General features: G+C 45.7%; 1 protein-coding gene across 1 annotated transcript in view; it reads right to left on the bottom strand.

Moving 5' to 3' along the window:
* Positions 1–25,856, bottom strand: part of RNF17 (ring finger protein 17) — a 210,234-nt gene that overhangs the window by 38,827 nt on the left and 145,551 nt on the right. The window contains exons 31-33 of the mRNA XM_074957887.1: positions 25,181–25,344; positions 19,762–19,881; positions 6,463–6,543 (exon numbers count right to left, since the gene is read on the bottom strand). Coding sequence (XP_074813988.1) covers positions 6,463–6,543; positions 19,762–19,881; positions 25,181–25,344 — 365 coding nt within the window. The remainder of the gene's footprint in view (positions 1–6,462; positions 6,544–19,761; positions 19,882–25,180; positions 25,345–25,856) is intronic.

The following is a 25,856-nucleotide window of genomic DNA, read 5'->3' as shown; positions in this document are numbered from 1 at the left end:
TTACCTAGGGAGGTGGTGGAATCTCCATCCTTAGAGGTTTTTAAGGCCTGGCTTGACAAAGCCCTGGTTGGGATGATTTAGTTGGGGTTGGTCGTGCTCTGAGCAGGGGGTTGGACTGGATGGCTTCCTGAGGTCTCTTCCAACACTAATCTTCTATGATTCTATATCCCAAGAGACGGGAGCATCACGCAAGTCCTTCAAAGAGTGGAGGGACTTTGCAGAGAATAGCTTGTTCTCACTGAAGGAGAGGTCCTGGATGGTGGTCTGGACCTTCCTGAGGAAGCCAGAGGATTGCTGCCAGGACTTTCATTGCATGATGAAACCTGTGGTGAGAGAGCAGGATGATGCATCCGCTGCATCCACCACAGCTTGGAGGCTGACCTTGGCCATCAGGTGACCTTCCTCCACCAGGGCCTGGAAACACTGCTGTTTGTCCTGCAGCAGATCCTCCAGGAACTTAGCTTGGCATAGTTATTAAAGTCAAATTTCACTAGCAAAGCCTGGTTGTTAGAGATGTGGAATTGCATGGCAGCGCAGAAGTATGCCTTATGGCCCAGAAGGTCAAGGCATTTCGCTGCCCTATGCAGGAGGGTGGAGGCATGTGAGTGCTGTCTCGCCTGCTCAGTCGCTGCATTCACCACTAGTGAAGTGAGGGCGGGAGTGTTCCAGAAAGGGTGTGTAGGGGGTTGAGATGTCAATGTTGTGACTGATGCACCAGAACCAAAGTAGCATGGCTTCTGTGCACAGAGTGTGTGAACATGTCCCCCTTGCACAATGTGAGTAACTTCTTCTTCTTCAAGTAGTGTCCCTATGGGTACACCACTGTAGGTGACTCCTGAGCAGTATCACTTCTGGAGGATTGGGACTTCAGAGTCAGGTCTGTTACAAATGACAGCATTGTGGAGCTGAAGATGGCATCGGAGGCAGAGTCCCCAATAATCGCAGTGTTTTTTTGCAAGATTGTGGATTGACACCCACATCGCCGCTCTACAGATCTTTGAGATAGGGACATCCTTGAGGAAGGCAATGGATGAGGAGATTGACTTTGTGAAGTGTGTATGAATGGCATCTGTAGGGGTCACATTATGAACTTGGTAACAATGTCTGATTCAGTTTGAGACCCACTTGGAAAGTCTGGGGTGATATTGCTGAGCCCCTGGATCTTTCTGTTGTGGAGAGAAAAAGCCTAGGGGACTTCCTGAAAGCCTTTGTCCTGTCCAGGTAGAAGGCCAGGGCTCTCCTGACATCTAGGATATGTAATATAGCCTCTCTGTTGTTTTGGTGAGACTTGGGGTAGAAGATTGGAAGGTGAATCAACTGATTCACGTGAAAGTGAGAAGTTACCTTAGGAATGAATATTACATGTGGTCTGAGCATAACCTTGTCTGGAAAATATACCGTGTAAGGAGGATGTCAGACAAGAGTTGACAGCATCCACCACGGTGGAGTTGGGTGGCGGTTGGGAGAATAGGAATTCCGATTCCTTAGTAGGGACATAGTATTTTTTGCCCACTTGCTTGTAGGTTGGGGCTATTGATGTCAGGGTTTGCCATACAGTCTTTACTGGGTCTAAAATGGCCTCATTAATCAGGACGGCGAACTTTGAGGAGGCCACAGAATGGAGGACATTAAGGAGTTGATGGTGGGTACCCATGACTTTCTCCAATGGAATCAGGAGAGTGCCTGCCACTCTCTTTGCCAGTTCCTGAAAGAGATGAAAGTCATCTGCCAAAAATGCTGAAGGCATAATGGCTTTGTCTGGAGAGGAGGAGGAGGTGGAGGTGGTGGTGGTGGTCATCCTTGGAATCACTTCCTCCTCGGTACCTGCTTCCTGTTCCTTGAAGTCTTGAGGAGGTTCTGAAGTCCTGGATGGTACGGCCAAGGGAGTGCCTCTCGAGGATTCTCAGGCAAGGCTCAGAGCTCGAGAGGCATGTTGGCGGTGTGCTGCTCAAGGGTCCCAATTTGGCAGCATATGGTGGGGGGTGGCATAAAGCCTGGTGATGGCACCCATGGGTGACCACACCAGGATGGTGGTGGTGGGGACATCTGTGGGTATAACCTTGAGGTCTGTTGGTAGTGAGCACCATATGGAGCTTGGGAGAAATACTATCATACTCCCTCTTCTGGCTTGCTGTCTGAACTGTTGCTGGAAAGTGGAGGGGCATGGTATGACAGTGGGGATATTTCTCATGCTTGGCAGAGGCTTGGTGCAAAGGTCTCGGTACAGAGAGGAGGGGACTCTGGTGCACCTGGCATGTGGACGTCTTTTGAATTGTGGAATTCCATCTGTACCAATGGTCCTAGCATCTGTGGCGGCGCCAGGGAGACTTGTCTGCACCAGTCCCTCCTGTGCCAGTTGAGCACAGTATGCCAGTTGGATACCAATGCAGGTTCATGTACCAAGAATGTCTTTTTAGAGGAGTACTTACTCCTGTCCTTCAGTGCCGATGATTCGATACTTGAGCCCATGAGTCCATGGGCCTGTCAGTGGTACCAATTACAGGCGGTTTCCATGAGCACTGGACTGAGATGCCTCAGTGTTGAAGGTACCAAGTGAGATGGTGATTGCTTGCAGTTATCTCGGGGCTTGCTATGGGGGGTTCCCATGATCTTCTTACAAGATTTGTGAGAGGGGGCTGCAGCTTGCTTCTTCAACCCACAGCCCTTAGATGTAAAAGGCTGTGGGGAAGACTCACATCTACCATGTGACTGAGGTTGGAGAACTGCCTCTATGAAGATAACCTTCTGGCGGAGCTCTGTCTTTGCTGGATCATGGCCAGAGCTGTTGGCAAAGACCACACTTCTGTTGTATGTGGCCTTCCCCGAGGCAGCGAATGCACTGAGAGTACTTATCCACGATCAGGGATTGCCTCTTTACAAGCGAGGCACTTCTTGAAGTCCTGTGAGCTGGGCATACCCCACTGGGGGAAAGGGTGGGAAGAAAAATAAAGTTTTTTTTTATTTCAAGGATAAACTGAAGAAAAGGGAAAAACTACAAATAGAACTATAACTAGGAGACTAACTAATTATAGGTAAGTCGATTGAGATAATAGTCTTAATGGACTGCTAAAGGCTCTCTCTCTAGCCAGGAGCAGTTGAGAAGGAACTGAGGAGTGTTAGCCTCTGCATGCTGGCTAGCCTCGGGGCGCAGCATGAGGAGAGACAGCACATGTGCGGGCCCAACGGACACTGCTACTGAAGTTCTCTTTTGAGCAGCACAGGGACGCGAGCACACCTACAGTGGAGCACACATAGAGACACTAGTAGAAGAAGAATGACAATTCCTCTGCCAAATAGTCCTCCAAATCTGAAGAGACCTCCGGTAGCGATGGAGCCATCCGTGTGGGCAGTTCATGAGCAACTGCCAGCAGCCGTCTCTGTACCAAGAGAAGCAGTGAATCTGGCAGATGGGGGCTGCAGTACCAAGAGCAGCAGAGAGGGTGGATATGGCAGGTTTAGGTGTGCCATTGGGAGCAAAGGCTTGACATGCCCAGAGATCCAGGGGACGTCTCTCGGACCGCAGGAGCATGGAATGTGCAGTGTGACGCGTGGGGACTCCAATCACGAAGGAGGTGCATGCTGTGGAGGGCTGTGTCTGCGCACAGCTGGTGTGGCAGTTGGAGGTACTGGGACATCTTTTCCTCTTAGCTTTACCCCCAGAATGGGGGAGCTTAGGAAGTGGCACAATGGGCTCCGCATGCGATGTCTCACCTGACCTGGCATGGGTCGTGGAGGAAACACTGTACTTCATGGCAGTCCGTGACAGGGACCTGCTGCAATGCCCATGAGAGCGCTTACGACCCTCACCTTTGGGCTTGTCCTGCACTGGTGGTACAATCGGATCTGGGTGGCAGGTGGGGCACTCACCACCAGCGAAGGGTGGTGCACCATTGGTTCTGTTGGTCATGTGGCCTGCTATTGCCAGCAGGAGAGTGAGTTTGTGTGTGTGGTTTTTGGAGGGGTGTGTGTGTGTGTGTGGGGGGGGGTGGTGGTGAGAAAACCTGGATTAGTGCTGGAAATGACCCACCTTGATTATCATGCGCATTATAAAGAGAGGTTTCAAAGAGGGATGGGCTATTACCAGCAGGAGAGTGAGTTTGTATGTGTGTCTGTGGGGGGGGGGGGAAGGGTGAGAAAACCTGGATTTGTGCTGGAAATGGCCCTCCTTGATGATCACTTTAGATAAGCTGTTACGAGCAGGACAGTGGGGTGGGAGGAAGTTTTGTTTCATGGTCTCTGTGTGTATATAATGTCTTCTGCAGTTTCCACAATATGCTATGCATCCGATGAAGTGAGCTGTAGCTCACGAAAGCTCATGCTCAAATAAACTGGTTAGTCTCTAAGGTGCCACAAGTACTCCTTTTCTTTTTACGAATACAGACTAACACGGCTGTTACTCTGAAACCTGTCATGTGGCCAGAGTGTCTTTCCCATTAGGAACTTCTGGAGTGGCAAGAGACAAGCAGGAAAGGACTTGAACATCTTGCAGCGCAATGCACCTCCCCGAAGCAGTACAAGTAGTGGTGATTCTAGTCGCTCACTGAGAATGAGCGAGGGCACAATGCACAGTTTTTGAACCCTGGAATGTGGGGCATAGTCCCTCAATAGAGTCGGGGCAGGCCAAGACCAACTACACTATGAAACTATTTACACAACTAAGACTAAACTAGCTAACTATATACAAAGGACAAAGTGTTCCTGTAGAAGGCTACGAGCACGGAAGAAAGAGAATTCCGACTCTGACCATGTGGCGGTAAGAAGGAACTTAAGGAGTGTTGCCCCGCACAGCCTCTTATAACACCACCTGGAGCAAGAGGCAAATGTATGACACACATGCGGGTCAATGGAACTGCTGCTGAAAACTTCCTGCTCATGGTGCGCATGCGCACTCACATTTGGAATACATATAGGGACCATCACTCAAAGAAGAATTCAAAGTTGTGGTTCCTTCAAACACCACAATAGCCTAACCCCTATTACACATTGATAGAGTTGGCAGTATACATGTGAAAGCAAATTAGGAAACCAACATGGATTCTACCTCTGTCTGCTGTTGAGATGGCAGCATTGAAAATATGGCCTCCTTCCTTCCAACAAAGGTCTAGCTCTGTGTGTGCAAATATCCACCAAGACATGGCATCCAGACATTGCCCCCGTCTGAGAATGAGCCAGCATTTCACTCTTACTTCTCAATTTTTAAGATGCCTAAGTACATCACAAGTGATTTGAAATGCCAATGTGTTTAATTTTTCAAATAGTATTAAAAATACATTTAAGCAAGACAACATTTAATCTTAACATTAACTGATGAGTAAGACTAAGATTTAGACATGGGTATTTTTAGTAAAAGTCATGGACAGGTCACGGGCCATGAATTTTTTTGTTGCCAATGACCTGTCCATGACTTTTACTAAAAATACCCATGACTAAGTCTCTGCTCCTGGGGCCCCATTGCTCTGGGGGCGCCCTACTCTAGTGGTAGGGGCTGACTGCACCCGGTGCTCCAAGGACCCCAGGACTGCTCTCCTGATGGCCTCCAGGGCTGCCGCTCCAGCCACCCCTGGGACCACTGCTTGGGCGCTCCCTGGGGTCAGCCACATGGTTCACTTCTTGGGCGCTCACCAAGTGGCTGGCCCTGGGGCCACTCCAGCAGCAGCCCGCCCCGGGGCAGCCCCCAGGACTGCTGCTCAGGCGCTCCCCAGGGCCAGCTGCAGTCTGCTTTTCAAGCACACCCCGGGGCCAGCTGCCCAGGACCACCCAAGCAGCAGCTGGTGTGGCTAGCCCCAGGGACTGCCCAAGCGGCTGGTCCTGAGGCCACTCCAACAGTGGCTGATGCAGCTGGCCCCAGCGCAGCCCCCAGGACTGCTACTCCGGCACTCCCCGAGGCCAGTCGCACCAGCTGCTGCTTGGGCGCTCCCTGGGGCTGCCCCCAGGACCCCTGCTCCAGCTCTCTCTGGGGCCAGTCACACCGGCTGCTGCTCAGGTGCTCCCAAGCAGCTGGTGCAGCTGGCCCCAGTGCCGTTCCAGCAGCAGCCAGTGTGGCTGGCCCTGGGGCCCCTGCAGCTGTCGTGGAGATCGCGAAAAGTCATGGAATCCGTGACCTCCGTGACAGAATCGTTGCCTTACTCATGAGTTAAGGAGGGGTTCTAATGTTGGTACATGAGGGTACAAAGGACTTGTATAAGTCACAATGGTAACAGCCACACAAATACACTTTGGTACCTTTAAAAACTAACATTTAAGGCCTAAAAATTGTGGCATGAGTCACAGTTAAAGCAGAAATCATGTAATGTGCTGTCATTATGCTACCTGTGACAACCATATATCCTGAGCCAGGTAGGACTTATTTTGATCAGGAAAAGCAACTAGTTTTATTCCTTCCATCAAGTATACCTAATATACATTAAAGGAAAAAAAACATTTAGAGTTTTATTCCTTATGTCTGAAGATAAGTTAAGTTACCAGAAGACGTATTTCAACAATTCTCTTTGTCAGTAGTTCTTGAAGGAGTTCTACTGCATCCTGCTGCCAAAAATTTCCAACCTAGTTAGTGAGAGGGAAAAACATAAAAAACTCATACACTACTAAAGATCAACAAGCACAGTGCACTATATCATGTATGCTCAGTATGTATTTTCACCATAATATTCTATAATACAAATGTCTACTTAATAAAACCCAAGACTTATTTGACTCATCTCCTACAGTTAAGAGTTCTTGTACTATGTGGTATTAGCCATTACCCATATGTTAGTTGTAGCGTACATCACATTAATAGTAATTATGTACATGGTATTAATATATTATACATTATACATAGGTGGAATGGGAAGTTATGTTAAATGAATGAATTATACGCGTCCCACAATTCTTTCCACCCATGTCAAGCATCCCGTAACACTTTGCAAAGCTGAATTTAGCTTTGGCATTAGAAAACTGAATATTTATCAAAGCAAAGCTGCATGAATACTTTGTACCAAGTACAGTTAGGGACTACTTACATGGCTCATCAACTTTTTCAGAACGAGGTATGGGAAACCATAGGGAGGTTACAAGGAGAAAGATGGCACAAACTAGTAGATTAAACTTTAAATGATGTGTAAAGAGTTTTGTCACTTGTAAAACCATACTATAAATATTACTAGCTGAAACGTGTACCTTTGAAGCACACCTTCTGGATAAGCTGAACGTGTAGCAATCTAAAAACTGCTTCCCAGAAGGAGGGTAGGTATGTCCTCCTTTTTGTATTATATTGTTTTGTCTTTAGACAATAAAGTTGAATAAGTTCAATTATTTGGTCTCCTGAACAATTTTTAACAATGAACCACAAATGTAGTCAAACAACTGGCTATATCTTTTAGTCCATAGTGGCATAGTGGACCTAAATTCCTTGGCACAGTAGTGCTAAATTGTACAGAATACTGTATATTCTGCAGTCATGAGATGCAGAGACCATTCAAAATGCAAAATTTTCTTTTTAAACCTAATAAAAAGCCATTTGTGAATGTTTTCCCTACATATTTGTATTGCTGCCTGTCTGTCTGTTGTAGGAACAGGTTATAAAAAAAAGTTACCTCTACCTTACAGTAACTGGAGTTCTTAGGGATGTGTTGTCCGTATCTAGTCTACTGCTGGAGTGCATGCACCCCAGTCACACAAGATCGTAGTCTTTTGACCAGCAGTATACATTAGAGTGGCACACGTACCCTATGTATTTTCATGCTTCTGTACCAAGGGCATTAACGTGACAGTAGGCCCAACTGCCACTCAGTTACTTCTCCACTGTGGAATCCAGGTTTTATAGGATTCCATACCAGCAGGGAAGGAAGATGGATCATGGACTACATATGGACAACATATCTCAAAATATTCCAGTTACTATAATGTAAGTAATTTCTTCCTTTCTTCGAGTGCTCATCCAAATTTTTATATTATATATATATATATATATATATATATATATATATATATATATATATATATATATATATATATAATATATGTGATGTGAGGGAGGTGGGTGCTGAGCTCGTGGATCTAGACTAACTAGTTTGTAAGAGATTTTAATACAACCCTAAACCCATTTGGACAGCCTTTGGGTTGATAATCAGCCAATGCCAGAATAAGTTTAGGCAACTATCTGAAAGATTTGGTCCTCTGCAAATAAAAGGAAAGAGGTCTTGTAAACATCTAAAGTATGCAACCTAACCTCTCCTTGATTAGAATATGGTTTAGGGAAGAATATTGGTGGGTGGATCATTTGGTTTAAATGAAAGTTTAACTATTTGAGTAAGAATTTGAGATGAAGTCTGAATGATACTTCATCCCTATGAAATACTGTATAGGGAGGTCTTGCTGTGAAAGCCTATATTTATACACTTCTTTTGACAGATGTATAATTGTTATAAAAAAGGAAGTCTTCATAGATAAGTGCTCCGAGGGCTGTTTAACAGTCCAAAGTTCTTCAGTGAGAGTAAATATCCCAAAGACAGTCAAAAATAAGTCAATGGGTTGCAGGTGACACTGTTCACATCAAATCCCACATCTCTTCCATTTAGCTACATAGGTTTGTTTGGTGGAATTTTTCCTATTTTGCATCAAAGTACTTTGGACATCCAAAGAACAAAACCTATTATGAATGACATCCATTCAGCAGCCAGGCTCAGAGATAAAGGGAGGCTGGGTTTGGATGCAAAATATTTCTTTTGTCTTGAGATATCAAGTCCGGTAGAAGAGGTAAAGGTTGCGGTGGATAAAACAATAGGTTCAGTCCTAGGTACCAAAACTTCCTCAACCATGCAACCCCATCCCAAGAGGAACTCATTTGTCACCAAAGTCTTACTGAGAGGGGTGGAGAAAAGGGTACAACCTTGCACATGTAACTGAGGTCTTTCCACCAATTTAGTGATATAAGATTTGAGAGCCATCAGAAACATATCCATAAGATGCTTTCTCACCATGTATGCAGACTCTAGTCAACCCTGCACACAATGTAAGTGTAGTCTTACATTCTGCATGACTAATATTGCAGGAAGCCAAGTGTCCAAGCAGCCCCAGAAAAGTCCAAACGGTGATATGTGGATCTTTTTGAGGCTGATGGGCAAGACTGGACATAAGCTCTGGCTGTTGTTGAGTCTACGTGCCCAAACACTGAGAAATTTGTTACCTGATAAGTTTCTGTTAGCAGCTTCTCTCCAAATTCATCACTCATGGGCTAATGGCCCCCAAAGGTGGAATTCAGAGGCCTTCCAATGTTATTGGTGGAGGCTCTGGGACTTGGCTCCACCCTTAAGCTCAGGCCACCAGAAGAGTCTAAGTCTCCCTTTGAAGAAAATTTTCAATCCATATTCTTGTCATTTATAGGACTAGGGTGAATTGCATTCAGAGAAAAGCTATCAACAGAAAGAAATGATCAGTTAAGAGATTACTCATTCTGTTGCACAGCTTTTCTCCTCATTCATTACGCATGGAAAGTAGCAAGCAGTGAATCACAAAAGCAGGGAAGGAAAGGCTAAGCAAAGGTTGAAAAACTGTTACCTACCTTTTGTAACTGTTGTTCTTCAAGATGTGTTGCTCAAATCCATTCCATTGTAGGGCTGTGAGCGCCCACGTGCACAGTCCTCAGAGATACTTGCCTTAGTGGTATCTGTAGGGTTGGCCATGGCACCCTTTGGAGTGCCACGCTCATGCGTCGGTATATGAGGTGCCACTGGCCCTGTGCCCTCTCAGTTCCTTCTTGCCAGCAACTCTGACAGAGGGGTAGGACTGGGCGAGTAATGGAATGGACATGAGCAACACATCTCAAAGAATAATTACGAAAAAAAGGTAATCCTTTTTTCTTCGAGTACTTGCTCATGTCGATTCCATTCTAGGTGACTCACAAGCAGTATCCATGGAGGTGGCTTAGAATTCACGGTTGTGCGGCTTGCAACAGTGCTTTACTGAAGCCAACGTCGTCTCGGGTCTGCTAGGTAAGTGTGTAATGAGATGTAAACCTGTGGATGGGTGACCAGATATTGGCTCTGCAGATATTTTGAATAGGCACTTGGGTCAGGAAGGCTGCTGCTGAGGCTTGCGCCCTAGTTGAGCAGGCGGTTACAACTGCTGGTGGAGGCACTTTCGCCAGATAACAATGGAAATGGATGTAGGCAGTGATCCATGATGAAATTCTCTGGGTGGACACTGGAAGACCCTTCATCCTGTCTGCCACCACGACGAACAACTGCGTTGACTTATGGAACAGCTTGGTCCTTTCAATGTAAAAGGCTAGCACTCTCCTGACGTCCAAGGAGTGTAATTTGTGCTCCTTTTCTGACTTCTGAGGTTTTGGAAAGAAGACAGGTAAGTATATGTCCTGGTTTGTATGAAACTGAACAACCTTGGGCAGGAAAGCTGGGTGCGGACGCAGCTGGACCTTGTCCAGCTTTGAGCTTTGGAGCAGGAATCCAAAGCTCAAAGGGGAGACCCACGAGCCACGGTAGCAGGAGATGCAGGTTCCAAGGAGGGACGGGGTCACGGATGTGGGGATAAAGACCTTTCACTCCAGACCTTTCAAAAACCAGACTGTCATGTCATGAGCGGAGACTGACGTGCCCTGGAATGGAGGGTGGAAGGCTGAGACAGCGGCAAATTGGACCTTAACTGATAAAAGAGACAGGCCCTGGATCTTGAGATGCAGAAGGTAGTCCAAGATGGACTGCAGCGAGGCTTGCTTGTGCTGGAAATGCTGGTCCGAGGCCCAGCACGTGAACCATTTCCATTTGGCCAGGTAGGTAACCCAGATGGAGGGCTTTCTGATACCCAACAGGACCTGCTGGACACTGGCCAAGCGCTCCTGCTCTTCCACATTCAACCATGGAGCAGCCAACCCATCAGATGCAGCAGACTGCTGTGGTTCTTGGACAGCAGATCCGGCCAGAGTGGCAGCTGCAGCGGTGTGGTCACTGAGAGGTCCAGCAACGTGCCAAAGCAGTATGGCAGGGCGAAGCTGGGGCTAGTTTAACCTGTTCCTCCCCACTGTTCAAAGAAAGCTAAACAGGCTTCATTAGGAGCCTCTTCGTTATTTTAAATGCTCAATCAGAACTAAAATCACTTGTGGTAGACTGTGTTTCTGTCCAGCCTGCAAAGAGCTAAAAATCACTAAGACTGATGAGCAGAGAGGCAGGTAGCAGCAGAAGGTGACTGAGGGGCAGCCAGCAGGAGTGGCCAGCAATAGTGGTGAGGCGGCCAGCAGAATGGGCATCTGGCAGGGTGGCCAGCCAGAGCAAGTGTTCAGAAGTTGGAGCAAGCAAGGTGCCTTCTTCCCCGGGAGGGAGGTGAACTCACACAAATGCACCTCTGAACCCTGGGTCCTCACTGACCAAGGAAAACCACTGTGAGTGGGACAGATAGATTCATAGCTATTAAGGTCAGAAGGGACCATTATGATCATCTAGTCTGATCTCCTGCACAATGCAGGCCACAGAATCTCACCCACCCAGTCCTGCGATAAACCTCCCACCTATGTCTGAGCCACTGAAGTCCTCAAATCGTGGTTTAAAGACTTCAAGGTGCAGAGAATCCTCCATACGAAAGATACTGAGTCAATTAGGCTGGAATTTTCAAAGGCACCTAAAAGAATTAAGCACCTAACTCCTACTGAAAGTCATTGATATTTGGGCATATGTGGTGAGGGAGTGAAGAGGGGCACAGTAAAGGAACTTTTGGTTGCAGAACTCAAGAACATGAGGCAGAAGGCACTGCCCCATGTACTCTAGGGTGGGTGTCCTGCTCACAGTTTTATGTTTATGAATCCCGCTTGTGGAACTGTCCCTAATTAATGTTGGGTAACTTCTCTCCTTTCATTTAAAAGCTGCTTTTCTACACTCAGACTCTGTGCTTGTGAGTGGGGAAGTATTCCTCTCAGAGGTGCCCATGGGTGGTGTGTAGTTTTCCCAGGTTATTGGATGGGGTACTTTTCCCCTGGCAGTTTGCAGGGGGAGATAGTACACAATTCATCCTGGCATGGGGGCAGCACAATAGGAGGGTACTGGTATACCTCAGTTATGGAAGAAGCTTGCTACATGTTCCTTGAAGCCTGAAAGGCTGCCTGCCTGCTGTTCCAGGCTGGCTAGTACCCAAGTAAGCAGCGTAGGAGGAACCTAGTACCACTTGGGGCTTTACTCAGTAAATCAGGATAATTTTTAATGTGAGAAGGGATTTCTCATTTACCCCACTATAATTGCATGAAGGTGCACCTTCATGGGGAAGAGACTTGTCGTGTGCCTCTGTTTTGGTCACAGACTACCTGAAGTGCTCCTAATGCTTTAATGTGGAGTTAGCCTGTGGAACAGGGGAGAGATGGAGAGAGGGACATCCATTTCCCGCCTTTCAGAGCAAGGGTTTATGAATGATGATCAGAAGGCACAATTCCCATTCTACTTCTTTCTGAAATCTGAGCTCCTTTTCCTGGCAGACTGAGAGTCGTTGGGCTGAAAACCAGATAGGCACAATTCCCATTAGGCTGCAGACTGAGGCAGGATTGCAGAGGAGGAACTGGTGTGTCTGCATGCCCAGAAATACTGAAGGGTGGGGCTAAGGGTGGTGAGCATGATAAAGAGCACAGAGACTGTATGAGAAAAGCCCCAGCAAACACCTCCCTCCAGGGGAGCAGGCAAAGGAGAAGAGGTTTAAATCTTGGTTTTCACACCTCTATACCCCTGTTCATTATCAATATTAAGTACTGCCTTGGGAAGGACACATTTGTTTTTGCCTTTTGGGAACTCTGTGAAATTTGCAGGACTTACCCCTGTGGTGGTCGGAGAGCTGCGGCTCATCCTTTGATTCTCTCTCTGAAAACTCAGAAGCTCCTGATCGGGCTTTTCTGCATGGAGTCATGACTCCTCAGGCCAGATGGGAACTCAACATGCTGGTCTAACTCTGAGCCCCCATACCCCAGCAGTTCAAGGGTTGGCTGGCTGCCACAGACAGGGTGTAATTCACCCTTTGTAGAGTCTATATGTGTTGCCTCACACAGAGAACACTGCTTAGATTGAAGCCAGGTGTTTGCAGGACAGCTCTGCCATGCTTGAGTAGGGAAAGAAGAGTCTGGCAGGAAGGCACTGCAGCAGCAGATCCAGATCGCTGAAACTACCATGCTGCTATTTAACCCAATCCAGGGAAGGAGGAAAAATTGCAACTGCATGAAAATGAATAAAAATAAAGGTTTTAAAATAACATGGTCAGGAGAAACTGAACCGCCAATTTGTTACATTGCTGGAGGCAGAAAACCTACGAGCCTCAAGCAACCATGGAGTGCCTTCAAATTCCATTAGCCCACGAGTAATGAATGAGGAGAGATATTCAGCAAAAACATGGGACTAACACTGTACCTATGTATTCTATCCTCAGTGTATTTTTAACTGGGATTTTTTAAATTGTTATTTAAACCAAGGATAATAAAAAGAGTTGAACTCTGCCTGCTGAGGCAATTTTTCCCAAATGAGTCAAATATCAAAGTATAATAGTTTACACATATCTGGTCTTCTCTGGAAGGCATCGACAGCTATAACCTTGGTGAACACACTCTGTGCTGTAAAGAGACTTAATAGAAGGACTCTGTATTGGTAATGGTTCTATCTCCCCTGAAATCTTAATTACTTCCTGCATGCTGAATGTATGGAAACATGCAGAAGTATGCACCCTGTGGGTTGAGAGTCGCAAACCATTTGTGTGAATCTGAAGATGAATTAGAGAGGCCAGTGTTACCCTCCTAAACTTGAAGCAACAGATGAAGGTGTTAATGAGTCCCTTCAAGTTCAGAATTGGATGCCACCCTACCCTCAGATAAAAACCTTTTCCTCTGTATAGGATAGGAATATGTTGTGTGTCTTGGAACTGTAGAAGTGACTCCACCCCCAGTTGTAACAACCTTTCATGAGAGGTGTCCCTCAAAATGGATGGGGAAGGGGTGACTGGGAATACATGTAGTATGGAACTGTAGAGAATAGCCAAATGAGAAACTCTAGGATCCTTTGGCTTGTTATCAGGTTTCGTGACTCCCTGAGAAACAAAAGGCTATTACAATAGGGGGAAGGAAGAGTGCAGATCCTTTAAACTGGTCAAGTGTGGTTTGGCTGCAGATGCAGAGTGGGGCAAAGCAATAGCAGACAAAGTGTCTGTTTCTGCAACTGCTGCCTTTTTCTTGGGCGCTTTGAGGTTCTCTACTGAAAGAGAAAACATATAGATATTCTTTGCTTAGAGCAGGTGAGAGATCTCCATGTTTCCTCTTACAGGCCAAAGTATAAGCCCCAAAACAATGGAGCGTGGCCCAGGAATCTTCAGCTAATGAGACGGCACATCAATTTTTGGGCTGAAAAGGTCTGGGCCCTCAAAAAGAAGATCCTCCACTGTCAACTGTACCTCTTTGGGATATCAGAACTGTATGGCCAGGATGCCCTTCAAATGACCAATGACATGCCATGGAACAATATACAGTATCAGCAGCATCAAGAGACACTAAAGTGATGTTCTGGTGATTAACTGGGCTTCTGTATCAAAAGATTTAATCTTCACACTTTCTCTTGTGGGAGTAAATTAATTAAATCTGAGAGTTTATAGTAGGTTAAAAGAGTCATACCACGATAGTAATCATAGAAGTGTAGGACTGGAAGGGACCTCAACAGGTCATTTAGTCCAGTCTCCTGCACTTGAGGCAGGATTATGTAATAACTAGATCATTCCTGACAGGTGTTTGTTTAATCTGTTTTTAAAAACCTCCAATGATGGAGTTCCAGTGCTTAACTACCCTGACAGTGAGGAATTTTTTCCTAATGTCCAACCTAAACCTTCCGTGCTGCAATTTAAGTCCATTGCTTCTTGTCCTATCCTCAGAGGTTAAAGAGAACAATTTTTCTCTCTCCTTCTAACAGCCTTTTATGTGTTGAAAACTGTTATCTTGTCCCTCCTCAGTCTTCTCTTCTCCAGACTAAACAAACCCAGCCTATGTGTAGAATAAAAGTATGTGCAAGGGCGGAGGGAGGGGGAAAATGAGTAGAGGGGATGGAGAATAAGAAGACAGCATGAGAAAGGCTGTACATTACTGATTTACAGTAATTACACAGTTTGACTGTGTGCTTGATTGGTTGTTTGAAAAGGGCGGGAACTGGGAGTGCTTTGTTCCAGGTGAGCCTTAAGTGGGCCTGACTGTATAAAAAGCCAGTCAGCTGCGAACCAGCTGAGCAGCGAACAGCACAGCAGCTAACAGAAGGAGTCTGCCTGGGAGTTCGCCTGGGGAGAGCCCACTGAGGCTTACATCTTGCCGGATTCTCTGAGTAATTACTACAACTCCTGAGGAAGCTCGTAGAAGGAAGGTAATATGGATGGGGGGTGTTCAGCTGTTGTGACCTGCACTGGATGTGCTATGTTTGTCCTCCTTCCACAGGACAGAAGCGACTTTGTCTGTACAAAGTGCAAGCTGGTCTCCATATTGGAAGAGAAGGTTCAAGGTTTGGAGCAACAGGTATCGACCCTGCATTGCATAAGAGAAACTGAAGATTTCCTGGACAGACGTCAGGACATGCTTCTACGGGCACAAGGTTCTGAAGATTCAGAGCAGGCTGCACATCGGGGACAGGAGGACGGTGAAGAAATTTGGCATCATGTGACCTCCAGAAGATAAAAGGGGAACGTCCATGTACCAGCAACGCCGGTACAGGTAAGTAACCATTTTCATGTTCTCTCCACAGGTACTAATGCGGAGAGTAGACCAGATGATACATCTGAGGAAAGGGAGCAGAAGGAGACTCCACCGATTGGAAGGCATGAGATGCACTGTCCTAGGGTTGGGGGTTCCATGACCACCGCTCCCAAGAGAAGGAGGCGGGTGGTGGTGGTCGGGGACTCTCTCCTCAGAGGGACTGAGTCATCTATCTGCCGCCCCGACCGGGAAAACCGAGAAGTCTGTTGCTTGCCAGGAGCTAAGATTCGCGATGTGACGGAGAGACTGCCGAGACTCATCAAGCCCTTGGATCGCTACCCCTTCCTGCTTCTCCATGTGGGCACCAATGATACTGCCAAGAATGACCTTGAGTGGATCACTGCAGACTACGTGGCTCTGGGAAGAAGGATAAAGGAGTTTGAGGCGCAAGTAGTGTTCTCATCCATCCTCCCCATGGAAGGAAAAGGCCTGGGTAGAGACCGTCGAATCGTGGAAGTCAACGAATGGCTACGCAGGTGGTGTCAGAGAGAAGACTTTGGATTCTCTGACCATGGGATGGTGTTCCAAGAAGGAGGAGTGCTAGGCAGAGACGGGCTCCACCTAACGAAGAGAGGGAAGAGCATCTTCGCAAGCAGGCTGGCTAACCTAGTGAGGAGGGCTTTAAACTAGGTTCACCGGGGGAAGGAGACCAAAGCCCTCAGGTAAGTGGGGAAGTGGGATACCAGGAGGAAGCATGAGCAGGAGTGCGTGAGAGGGGAGGGCTCCTGCCTCATACTGAGAAAGAGGGGCGATCAGCAGGTTATCTCAAGTGCCTATACACAAATGCACGAAGCCTGGGAAACAAGCAGGGAGAACTGGAAGTCCTGGCAAAGTCAAGGAATTATGATGTGATTGGAATATCAGAGACTTGGTGGGATAACTCACATGACTGGAGTACTGTCATGGATGGATATAAGCTGTTCAGGAAGGACAGGCAGGGCAGAAAAGGTGGGGGAGTTGCACTGTATGTAAGAGAGCAGTATGACTGCTCAGAGCTCAAGTATGAAACTGCAGAAAAACCTGAGAGTCTCTGGATTAAGTTTAGAAGTGTGAGCAACAAGGGTGATGTCGTGATGGGAGTCTGCTATAGACCACCGGACCAGGGGGATGAGGTGGACGAGGCTTTCTTCCGGCAACTCACAGAAGTTACTAGCTCGCACGCCCTGGTTCTCATGGGAGACTTCAATCACCCTGATATTTGCTGGGAGAGCAACACAGCGGTGCACAGACAATCCAGGAAGTTTTTGAAAAAATGTAGGGGACAATTTCCTGGTGCAAGTACTGGAGGAACCAACTAGGGGCAGAACTCTTCTTGACCTGCTGCTCACAAACCGGGAAGAATTAGTAGGGGAAGCAAAAGTGGATGGGAACCTGGGAGGCAGTGACCATGAGATGGTCAAGTTCAGGATCCTGACACAAGGAAGAAAGGAAAGCAGCAGAATACGTACCCTGGACTTCAGAAAAGCAGACTTTGACTCCCTCAGGGAGCTGATGGGCAAGATCCCCTGGGAGAATAACATGAGGGGGAAAGGAGTCCAGGAGAGCTGGCTGTATTTTAAAGAATCCTTATTGAGGTTACAGGGACAAACCATCCCGATGTGTAGAAAGAATAGTAAATATGGCAGGCGACCGGCTTGGCTTAACAGTGAAATCCTTGCTGATCTTAAATACAAAAAAGCAGCTTACAAGAAGTGGAAGATTGGACAAACGACCAGGGATGAGTATAAAAATATCGCTCGGGCATGCAATGCACGAGTGAAATCAGCAAGGCCACATCACACCTGGAGTTGCAGCTATCGAGAGATGCTAAGAGTAACAAGAAGGGTTTCTTCAAGTATGTTAGCAACAAGAAGAAAGTCAAGGAAAGTGTGGGCCCCTTACTGAATGAGGGAGGCCACCTAGTGACAGAGGATGTGGAAAAAGCTAATGTACTCAATGCTTTTTTTGCCTCTGTCTTCACAAACAAGGTCAGCTCCCAGACTACTGCACTGGGCAGCACAGCATGGGGAGAAGGTGACCAGCCCTCTGTGGAGAAAGAAGTGGTTTGGGACTATTTAGAAAAGCTGGACGTGCACAAGTCCATGGGGCCGGATGCGTTGCATCTGAGAGTGCTAAAGGAGTTGGCGGATGTGATTGCAGAGCCATTGCCCATTATCTTTGAAAACTCATGGCGATCGAGGGAGGTCCCGGACGACTGGAAAAAGGCTAATGTAGTGCCCATCTTTTTAAAAGGGAAGAAGGAGGATCCTGGGAACTACATGCCAGTCAGCCTCACCTCAGTCCCTGGAAAAATCATGGAGCAGGTCCTCAAGGAATCAATTCGGAAGCACTTAGAGGAGAGGAAAGTGATCAGGAACAGTCAGCATGGATTCACCAAGGGCAAGGCATGCCTGACTAATCTAATTGCCTTCTATGACAAGATAACTGGCTCTGTGGATGAAGGGAAAGCGGTGGACGTGTTGTTCCTTGACTTTAGCAAAGCTTTTGACACGGTCTCCCACAGTATTCTTGCCAGCAAGTTAAAGTAGTATGGGCTGGATGAACGGACTATAAGGTGGATAGAAAGCTGGCTAGATTGTGGGGCTCAACGGGTAGTGATCTATGGCTCCATCTCTAGTTGGCAGCTGGTATCAAGTGGAGTGCCCCAAGGGTCGGTCCTACAGCTGGTTTTGTTCCATGTCTTCATAAATGATATGGAGGATGGTGTGGATTGCACCCTCAGCAAGTTTGCAGATGACACTAAACTGGGAGGAGAGGTAAATATGCTGGAGGGTAGGGATAGGATACAGAGGGACTTAGACAAATTGGAGGACTGGGCCAAAAGAAATCTGATGAAGTTCAACAAGGACGAGTGCAGAGTCCTGCACTTAGGACGGAAGAATCCCATGCACCGCTACAGACTACGGACCGAATGGCTCGGCAGCAGTTCTGCAGAAAAGGACCTAGGGGTTACAGTGGACGAGAAGCTGGATATGAGTCAACAGTGTGCTCTTGTTGCCAAGAAGACTAACGGCATTTTGGGCTGTATAACTAGGAGCATTGTGACCAGATTGAGGGAAGTGATTATTCCTCTCTATTCAGCATTGGTGAGGCCTCATCTGGAGTACTGTGTCCAGTTTTGGGCCCCACACTACAAGAAGGATGTGGAAAAATTGGAAAGAGTCCAGCAGAGGGCAACAAAAATGATTAGGGGACTGGAACACATGACTTATGAGGAGAGGCTGAGGGAACTGGGGATGTTTAGTCTACGGAAGAGAAGAATGAGGGGGGATTTGATAGCTGCTTTCAACTACCTGAAAGGGGGTTCCAAAGAGGATGGATCTAGACTGTTCTCAGTGGTAGCAGATGACAGAACAAGGAGCAATGGTCTCAAGTTGCAGTGGGGGAGATTTAGGTTGGATATTAGGAAAAACTTTTTCACTAGGAGGGTGGTGAAACACTGGAATGCGATACCTAGGGAGGTGGTGGAATCTCCTTCCTTTGAGGTTTTTAAGGTCAGACTTGACAAAGCCCTGGCTGGGATGATTTAGTTGGGGATTGGTCCTGCTTTGAGCAGGGGGTTGGACTAGATGACCTCCTGAGGTCCCTTCCAACCCTGATATTCTTTGATTCTATGATTTCTGCTGTCCTGCCAGATGGTTGCTAGCTTAAGAGCCCTATTTTTGAACCCATTTGTTATATATAGATTGAAACAGATTACAGAATTGCTTTAAACTAAACTGTTTTGCTTTCCAATCCTACTATTAAATGAATCACTCACACTCTTTCTGCTTTTAGGCAGCCTGTGAATACAAAATAATTACAAAACGGCACTTAAATTACATATTTAGAATACAGAAAACAAAAAAGTCAACAAGTTCATTCTTATAAGTGAATATCTGACGCTACAAACTATCACTCTGAACTCAAAATTGAATTCCCAAATACTGGCTTGATGTACAAGAGTATCCTTTATTCCATGTACTATTAATTAGTATATTAATTTTAGTAACTACCAAAAGTCTTCAAATTTAGTGTTTACTCACTGGCACTGTTTTATAGAGCTGACATGGTATGCAAAATGTAGGTATGTCAGCATACAACACAACTGGATAGAGATGACACTGAGGGATCTTCTCAATGTAGCCATAGTCCACATACTGCACCTATATAAAATAAATAAAATGTCTGAAAAATTACTTTTCTAAAAATGCTCCTTCTTAGAACAAAATCACTCTCTGATAAACAGTCAATTTCTTTTCTCTAAAAAACACATGGTGTCTCAGAGCTGGAGGTGGGGCTGGGTTGGGTCGGGTCGGGTCCAAAGAACAAGGGCCACCCATACCTTCTTCAGGCTGATGTAAAGGGGGAATCTCCCCAGACAGACGTTGTTCCTGCCTTCATGGCTTCCTTCTTGAGAAATTTATGGAACCTAAATTTCCTAGACTGTTCAGTCTTACTCAGGAATGACCTGCAGATACTGCCCTTGAAAGGGACATGTTCTTCCCCTGAGTACTATAAACAGGTGTTGTTGCAGTTTGATCAGAATCATCTTGTGGCACTTATTGCAGCTTTTAAAGCCAGGGATCACTAGCATACTCCCCATAACTACTGGAGGGTCGGGGGAACGAGGGGCGTACGGTAGCAGTTTCCCAGCAGAGCTGTTTTGGGAATGGGGCAAGATAAGGAACCAGACCCCTAGTAAGCTAGTTCCTAACTAACTGTACTTAGAACTAAGAGGCTTTAACAACTTTAAAAACTATTTATAGTGTGAAGTTGGAAAAAGTCAGCATGGACAATGAAGCTCTGTCCTAAAGCACAAACGGTAATAAAGAACTAAGATGGTAGCAGTCTGGCACCCCCCTTTATTCCCTTGGTGCAGAACGTGAGCAGAGTGGGGGTGCATGCATGGACTACACGGACACTGCTAAAGAAGATTCTTCAGTCCTGGGCACATGGAATATATATACAACCTAAAGTACATTATACATAAGGATAAATGCTTGAAGAACTGAATAGATAGTTCAGGCTAACTATCATTAAGACAAAGAGTCATGCCAAAAGTTAGGGGTCACATAAAAGGAACATGCCTACTTGGAGAACATACATTGAAACACAATAATAGTAATATCAGCAATTCATTCAGGATATGATCATTATGAAACATTTTACTTTTTAAAAATAGATTACTTATTTTGAAAAGGTGACCACATTCAAGAGAGGAAGAAATCCATAAGTAAGCTACAATTACGAAGTTTCTATGCTCTTAGGAGAGCCGTTTTACTATAGCCAGCAAAATCAAAAAAGGAAATGTTACTCACCCTGTGCAGTAAACTGTAGTTCGAGATGTGTGTCCTTATGAGTGCTGCATTTCAGATGCATATATGCCTCTCATGCTCTCAACTGTAGAGTTTTAGTTAGCAGTTCATTCGGCCTGTTCACCTATCCTGTGCTTCCTCATGGCATACACTGAGGCTACACAAGGCTGTGTAGGTGAACCACCTTCAGTTCCTTCTCTACTCAGTCATCACCTAGAGCAGTGGCTCTCAAGCTTTCCAGACTACTGTACCCCTTTCAGGAGTCTGATTTGTCTTGTGTGCCCCCAAGTTTCACCTCACTTAAAAACTACCTGCTTACAAAATCAGACAAAAATACAGAAGTGTCATAGCACACTAACACTGAAAAATTGCTTACTTTCTCATTTTTACCATATAATTATAAAATAAATCGATTGGGATATAAATATTGTACTTACACCTCAGTGTATAGTATATAGAGCAGTATAAATGAGTCATTGTGTGAAATTTTAGTTTGTACTGACTTTGCTTGTGCTTTTTATATAGTCTGTTGTAAAATTAGACAAATACCTAGAGGAGCTGATGTACCCCAGAAAACCTCTGCGTACCCACAAGGGTACACATATCCCTGATTGAGAACCACTGCTCTAGAGAACAACCAAAGAAAAGGGGAAGGAGGGTGCATGGTGGTGCTCCCATAGGGGGACAAATCTCAAAGAACTTCAATTAATGCACAGGGTGAGTAACATTTCCTTCTTCAAGTAGTGACCCTACAGGTGCTCCACTTCAGGTGATTTCTGAGCAGTATCCCTTGAAGTAAGGGGGGGTGGAGAGAGGCAGGCTTTGTAACAGGATCTAGAATTGAAGGTAGTACTGCCAAGCGGCACATCAGATCTGATGGTAGCTTAGGATGAGTGAAAGGGGAACTGATTCTGGATGCAGGTACTGACTATAGTAGGAAGAGAGCCTGAGACATAAGCCCTTTATCAGTGGCCTGGTATGAGGCCTGAGACCTGGGCTAAAGTAGTAGTCAAAGCTTTGCTAATATAAAACAAGGTCAGCAAGGGACACGCTCACAGAGCCTGGCAAGAACAGAGCTGGTATTGCAAAAAACACACACTTTCCTAAGAAAGGCCAGGCACAGGACACTCACAAATACACATTCTGGAAGGAACACCCCGATACCAAGTATGGTACAACCCCTTCTCCCCCAAATATAACAGAAACACGCTGACCCATCTTAAAGATAAGGTCAGAATGACAGCATGATGGATAGAGATGTTTCGATCGAACCAACATGTACAAGGTGATGGATGGCACCTAGGTACGTCAGATGGTGGCACCTAGCTATGTTAGAGGGGCAATACGTAACTTGTTTGTATCGGTGTATAAAGAGGTATTTCAGAGGGAGTGTTTTTGGCCAGCTGAGGGGGGAACGGAAAGTCCCACCATTCACTGAGCTGCATCCATTGTCAAGGGCATACATGTCTTAGTATACTCGTAGTCTGCCAGGCGCTATTACCGTACTTAGTCAACAATAAACCTGGCCGTGTGCCTTCATGACTTAACAGATCTTGTGGTCATTGGGCGGTTTGCTCAAGGTCTGCTGTGCCAGCTACCTGCGAAGAGCTGGGGTGGCATACAGAGGGAATGCACGCAGCCAAACATCTATCAACACTGATGACCACACCAGTGGACAATCTCTTCCAATTCTGTGGGTAAGTAGGGAGAAATGATGTTATTCTACTGTTTAATAACACCTGCTGTACTGCCGTAGAGCAGGAAATCTCTATTCCCAAGAACCATTCAGGAGCCACACTCTGAGGCGCAGAACTGCCAGGCTAGGGTGTAGAGTGTGACCTGCATCCTGACACAGGATACGAGGAATGGTCTGGTGCTTGATCAACAGTTGGACACAGTTGACACAGGAAAGGGTATCAAGCTTGTCTCAGCCAGGTAGGTACTATGAGAATAACTCTGACTTTGTCCTACCTGATCTTGTTCAGTGCTCTGAGAATTAAGGGTGTTGGGGGAAAAGGCACAGAATATATTTTTCTGCCACAGTAGAAGCAAGGCATCCCCCAGGGAGCAGTGACCCAAAGTCCCCCTTTAACAGAAGAGAAGGCATTTCCTGTTTTCAAAGGTGATGAAAAGATGGCTCTCTGGCCGTCCTTAACTCTGGAATATGCTATGGACAACCTAAGGGTCCAGCTCCCATTTGTAGTCATGGGAGAAGTGTCTGTTGAGGGCATCGACAGTGGTGTTCCAGATGCCTGGAAAGCAGGCTGCTGAAATCTGGATGTGGTAGCTATGGAAGCAGTTCCAGAGCTGTGTAGTTTCAGCGCATAAGAATGCAGATCTTGCTCCTCCCTGCTTGTTGATGTAAAATTTGCAGAACATGCTGTTCGTCATGGCCTTGATTGTTTTGTCCCCAGTGAGGGACAGGAGATGAAGGGAAGGATTCCTGACTGCCCTGAGCTCCAAAAGCTTGATGTGGAGATTGGTTTCATGGGACTGTCCATCTGTCCTGAACCACGAAGATGTTGAGGTGGGAACCCCACATTATTCAGGATGCATCAGTCATTAGAGTCACTGATAGACTTGAGTGACAGAAATGGACACCTGCCCAGAGATGGAGATGCTCCTTCCACTAGTTTAGAGAGTTCATTATGTACATAGTCACCCACTAGTCCAAAGCATTCCTGATCAGAGAATAGACAATTCCTCACCAACTTGGGAAGCAGCAGAGCATAACCTGGCATGGATTGATCACAATGGTACAAGTAGCCATATGGCCCAAAAGTTTAAGATAGATCCTTACTGTGGTTTGAAAGCTCCTCTGAATGGTCCCTACCAGCCCTGACGGAGTCACAAATCTGTCTAAAGGGAGGTACTCTCTGGCTGTCACGGACTCCAGATACGCTCCTATAAACTGTATCCTTTGTACTTCTACTAATGTGGATTTCTTTACATTCAGCTGTAGACCCAACTCATGAAACAGAGCAAGGGCCTTCTGGGTGGAAGATAGCAGTGTCTTGAAAGAATGATCTTTGAGCAGCCTTGAAAGAATGGTCTTTGAGTTACCGGAAGACAACAATTACTTCCTTCCAAAGGTAAACTGCCACTACTGCTAGAACCTTTGAATATATCCTTAGGTCCCACAGATAGGCTGAGCACTTGGTACTGGAAATGATCTTGGTCTATGATAAATTGTAGGTATTTCCAGTATGATGGGTGTATGTTTATATTGATGTAGGAGTCTTGTAGGTGGAGAGATGAAAATCAGTCCCCTTCCTCTAGTGAAGTAATTATAGTAGCCAGAGTCACCATCCTGAATTTTTGGGGTTTCACAAACTTGTTCATCTGTCTTAGATTGAAGATCAGCTTCCAACCGCCATCCTTCTTTGGTACTAGGAAGTATTGAGTAGAACCCTCTGACCCTGCAAGGGAAAGGAACCTGTTCTACTGCTCTACTGGAGGAGTCCACCCTTTGCCTTTGTAAAAGCTCGTGAGAGGGTTCCCTGAAGAGGGATGGGGGCCGGGAGGTGGAAGGGTTACTGGGCAACAAAATGGCAGATGAAATTCAGTGCTTACCAGTGCAAAGTAGTACATACTGGAAAAATAAAATTCCAAATACACATACAAAAGGATGGGGTCTATCTGTTACTACTCAAGAAAGATCTTTGAGTCATTGAGTCTAGTTCTCTGAAAATGTCTGCTTAATGTGCAGCAGCAGTCAAAAAAGCTAACAATGTTAGGAACCATTATGAAGGGGCTAGATAAGTGAAAACATCATAACACCATTATATAAATCCATGGTCTACCCACACCTTGAATACTGCATGTAGTTTGTTCACCCCATCTCAAAACAGGTATATTAGAATTGGAGGATAGGTCCATCAATGGCTATTAGCCAACATGGTTAGGGATGCAACCCCGTGCTCTGGGTATCCCTAAACTTCCAACTGTCAGAGGTTGACATGGGATGGATCACTTGATAACTGCCCTGTTCTGAACATTCACTCTGAAGCATCTGGCACTGGCCACTGTTGGAAGACAGGATATTGGGCTATATGGACCATTGGTCTGACCCATTGTGGCCAGTCTTGTGCTTTTATGAACATTCACTTATACCATTTGTCATGAAGAAAAAAAAAATCAAACTTACCCTGATTGTACCACCACCAACTTCTATAACTTTACCTCGATACCACATGATATCCGATCCTCTTACAACACAAGCTTCTTCCTTTTTCCAACAATATGGTTCCAGAAGACCAAGACATTTGAAGTTATTTTGTATATCAGTCATCAATTTGTTTAGTTCACTTTCTGAACAACAATTGGGTAAAAGAGAAAATGAAATTCAAAAAATGGATTTCAAATTATTTATAGGTGCAAATAACTGTTTTAACCACTACATATACAGTTATACTAGGCTGGGGCTGTAGAACAATAATACAGAGGTTAAACTATACAGCTTTTCACATTTTAATTTCCAAATATCTTCCAACTAGGTTGGGAATCTTACTTATTGCAAGTCCTTATAATTCCATTGTGTTGGAATAATAGTGGCAAATTTAGGGGTTATATTATGGAAAATATATTTTCTATATTTTAAACCATCTAACGCTACCTAATGACAATGGCTGAAATAACTTCTAAGCCAATTTCATACTTAGTTATACAAATTCTTAAAAGAAGAGAAAATAGGATTTACATTTTATCAGGATAAAACACAAAATTTAGTTTGATAAACCACACCCCTGAGAAAGTTACTGCTATTATTGAGAATATACGGATAAACAGTCCAGGATTCTATCATGTTGGAAAGAAATCTAGGA

Source organism: Natator depressus, chromosome 1, assembly GCF_965152275.1.
Source record: "Natator depressus isolate rNatDep1 chromosome 1, rNatDep2.hap1, whole genome shotgun sequence".
Classification (NCBI taxonomy): Eukaryota; Metazoa; Chordata; order Testudines; family Cheloniidae; genus Natator; species Natator depressus.
The sequence above is the reverse complement of the archived record's forward strand: the minus strand, read 5'-3'. Positions and strand labels throughout refer to the sequence as shown.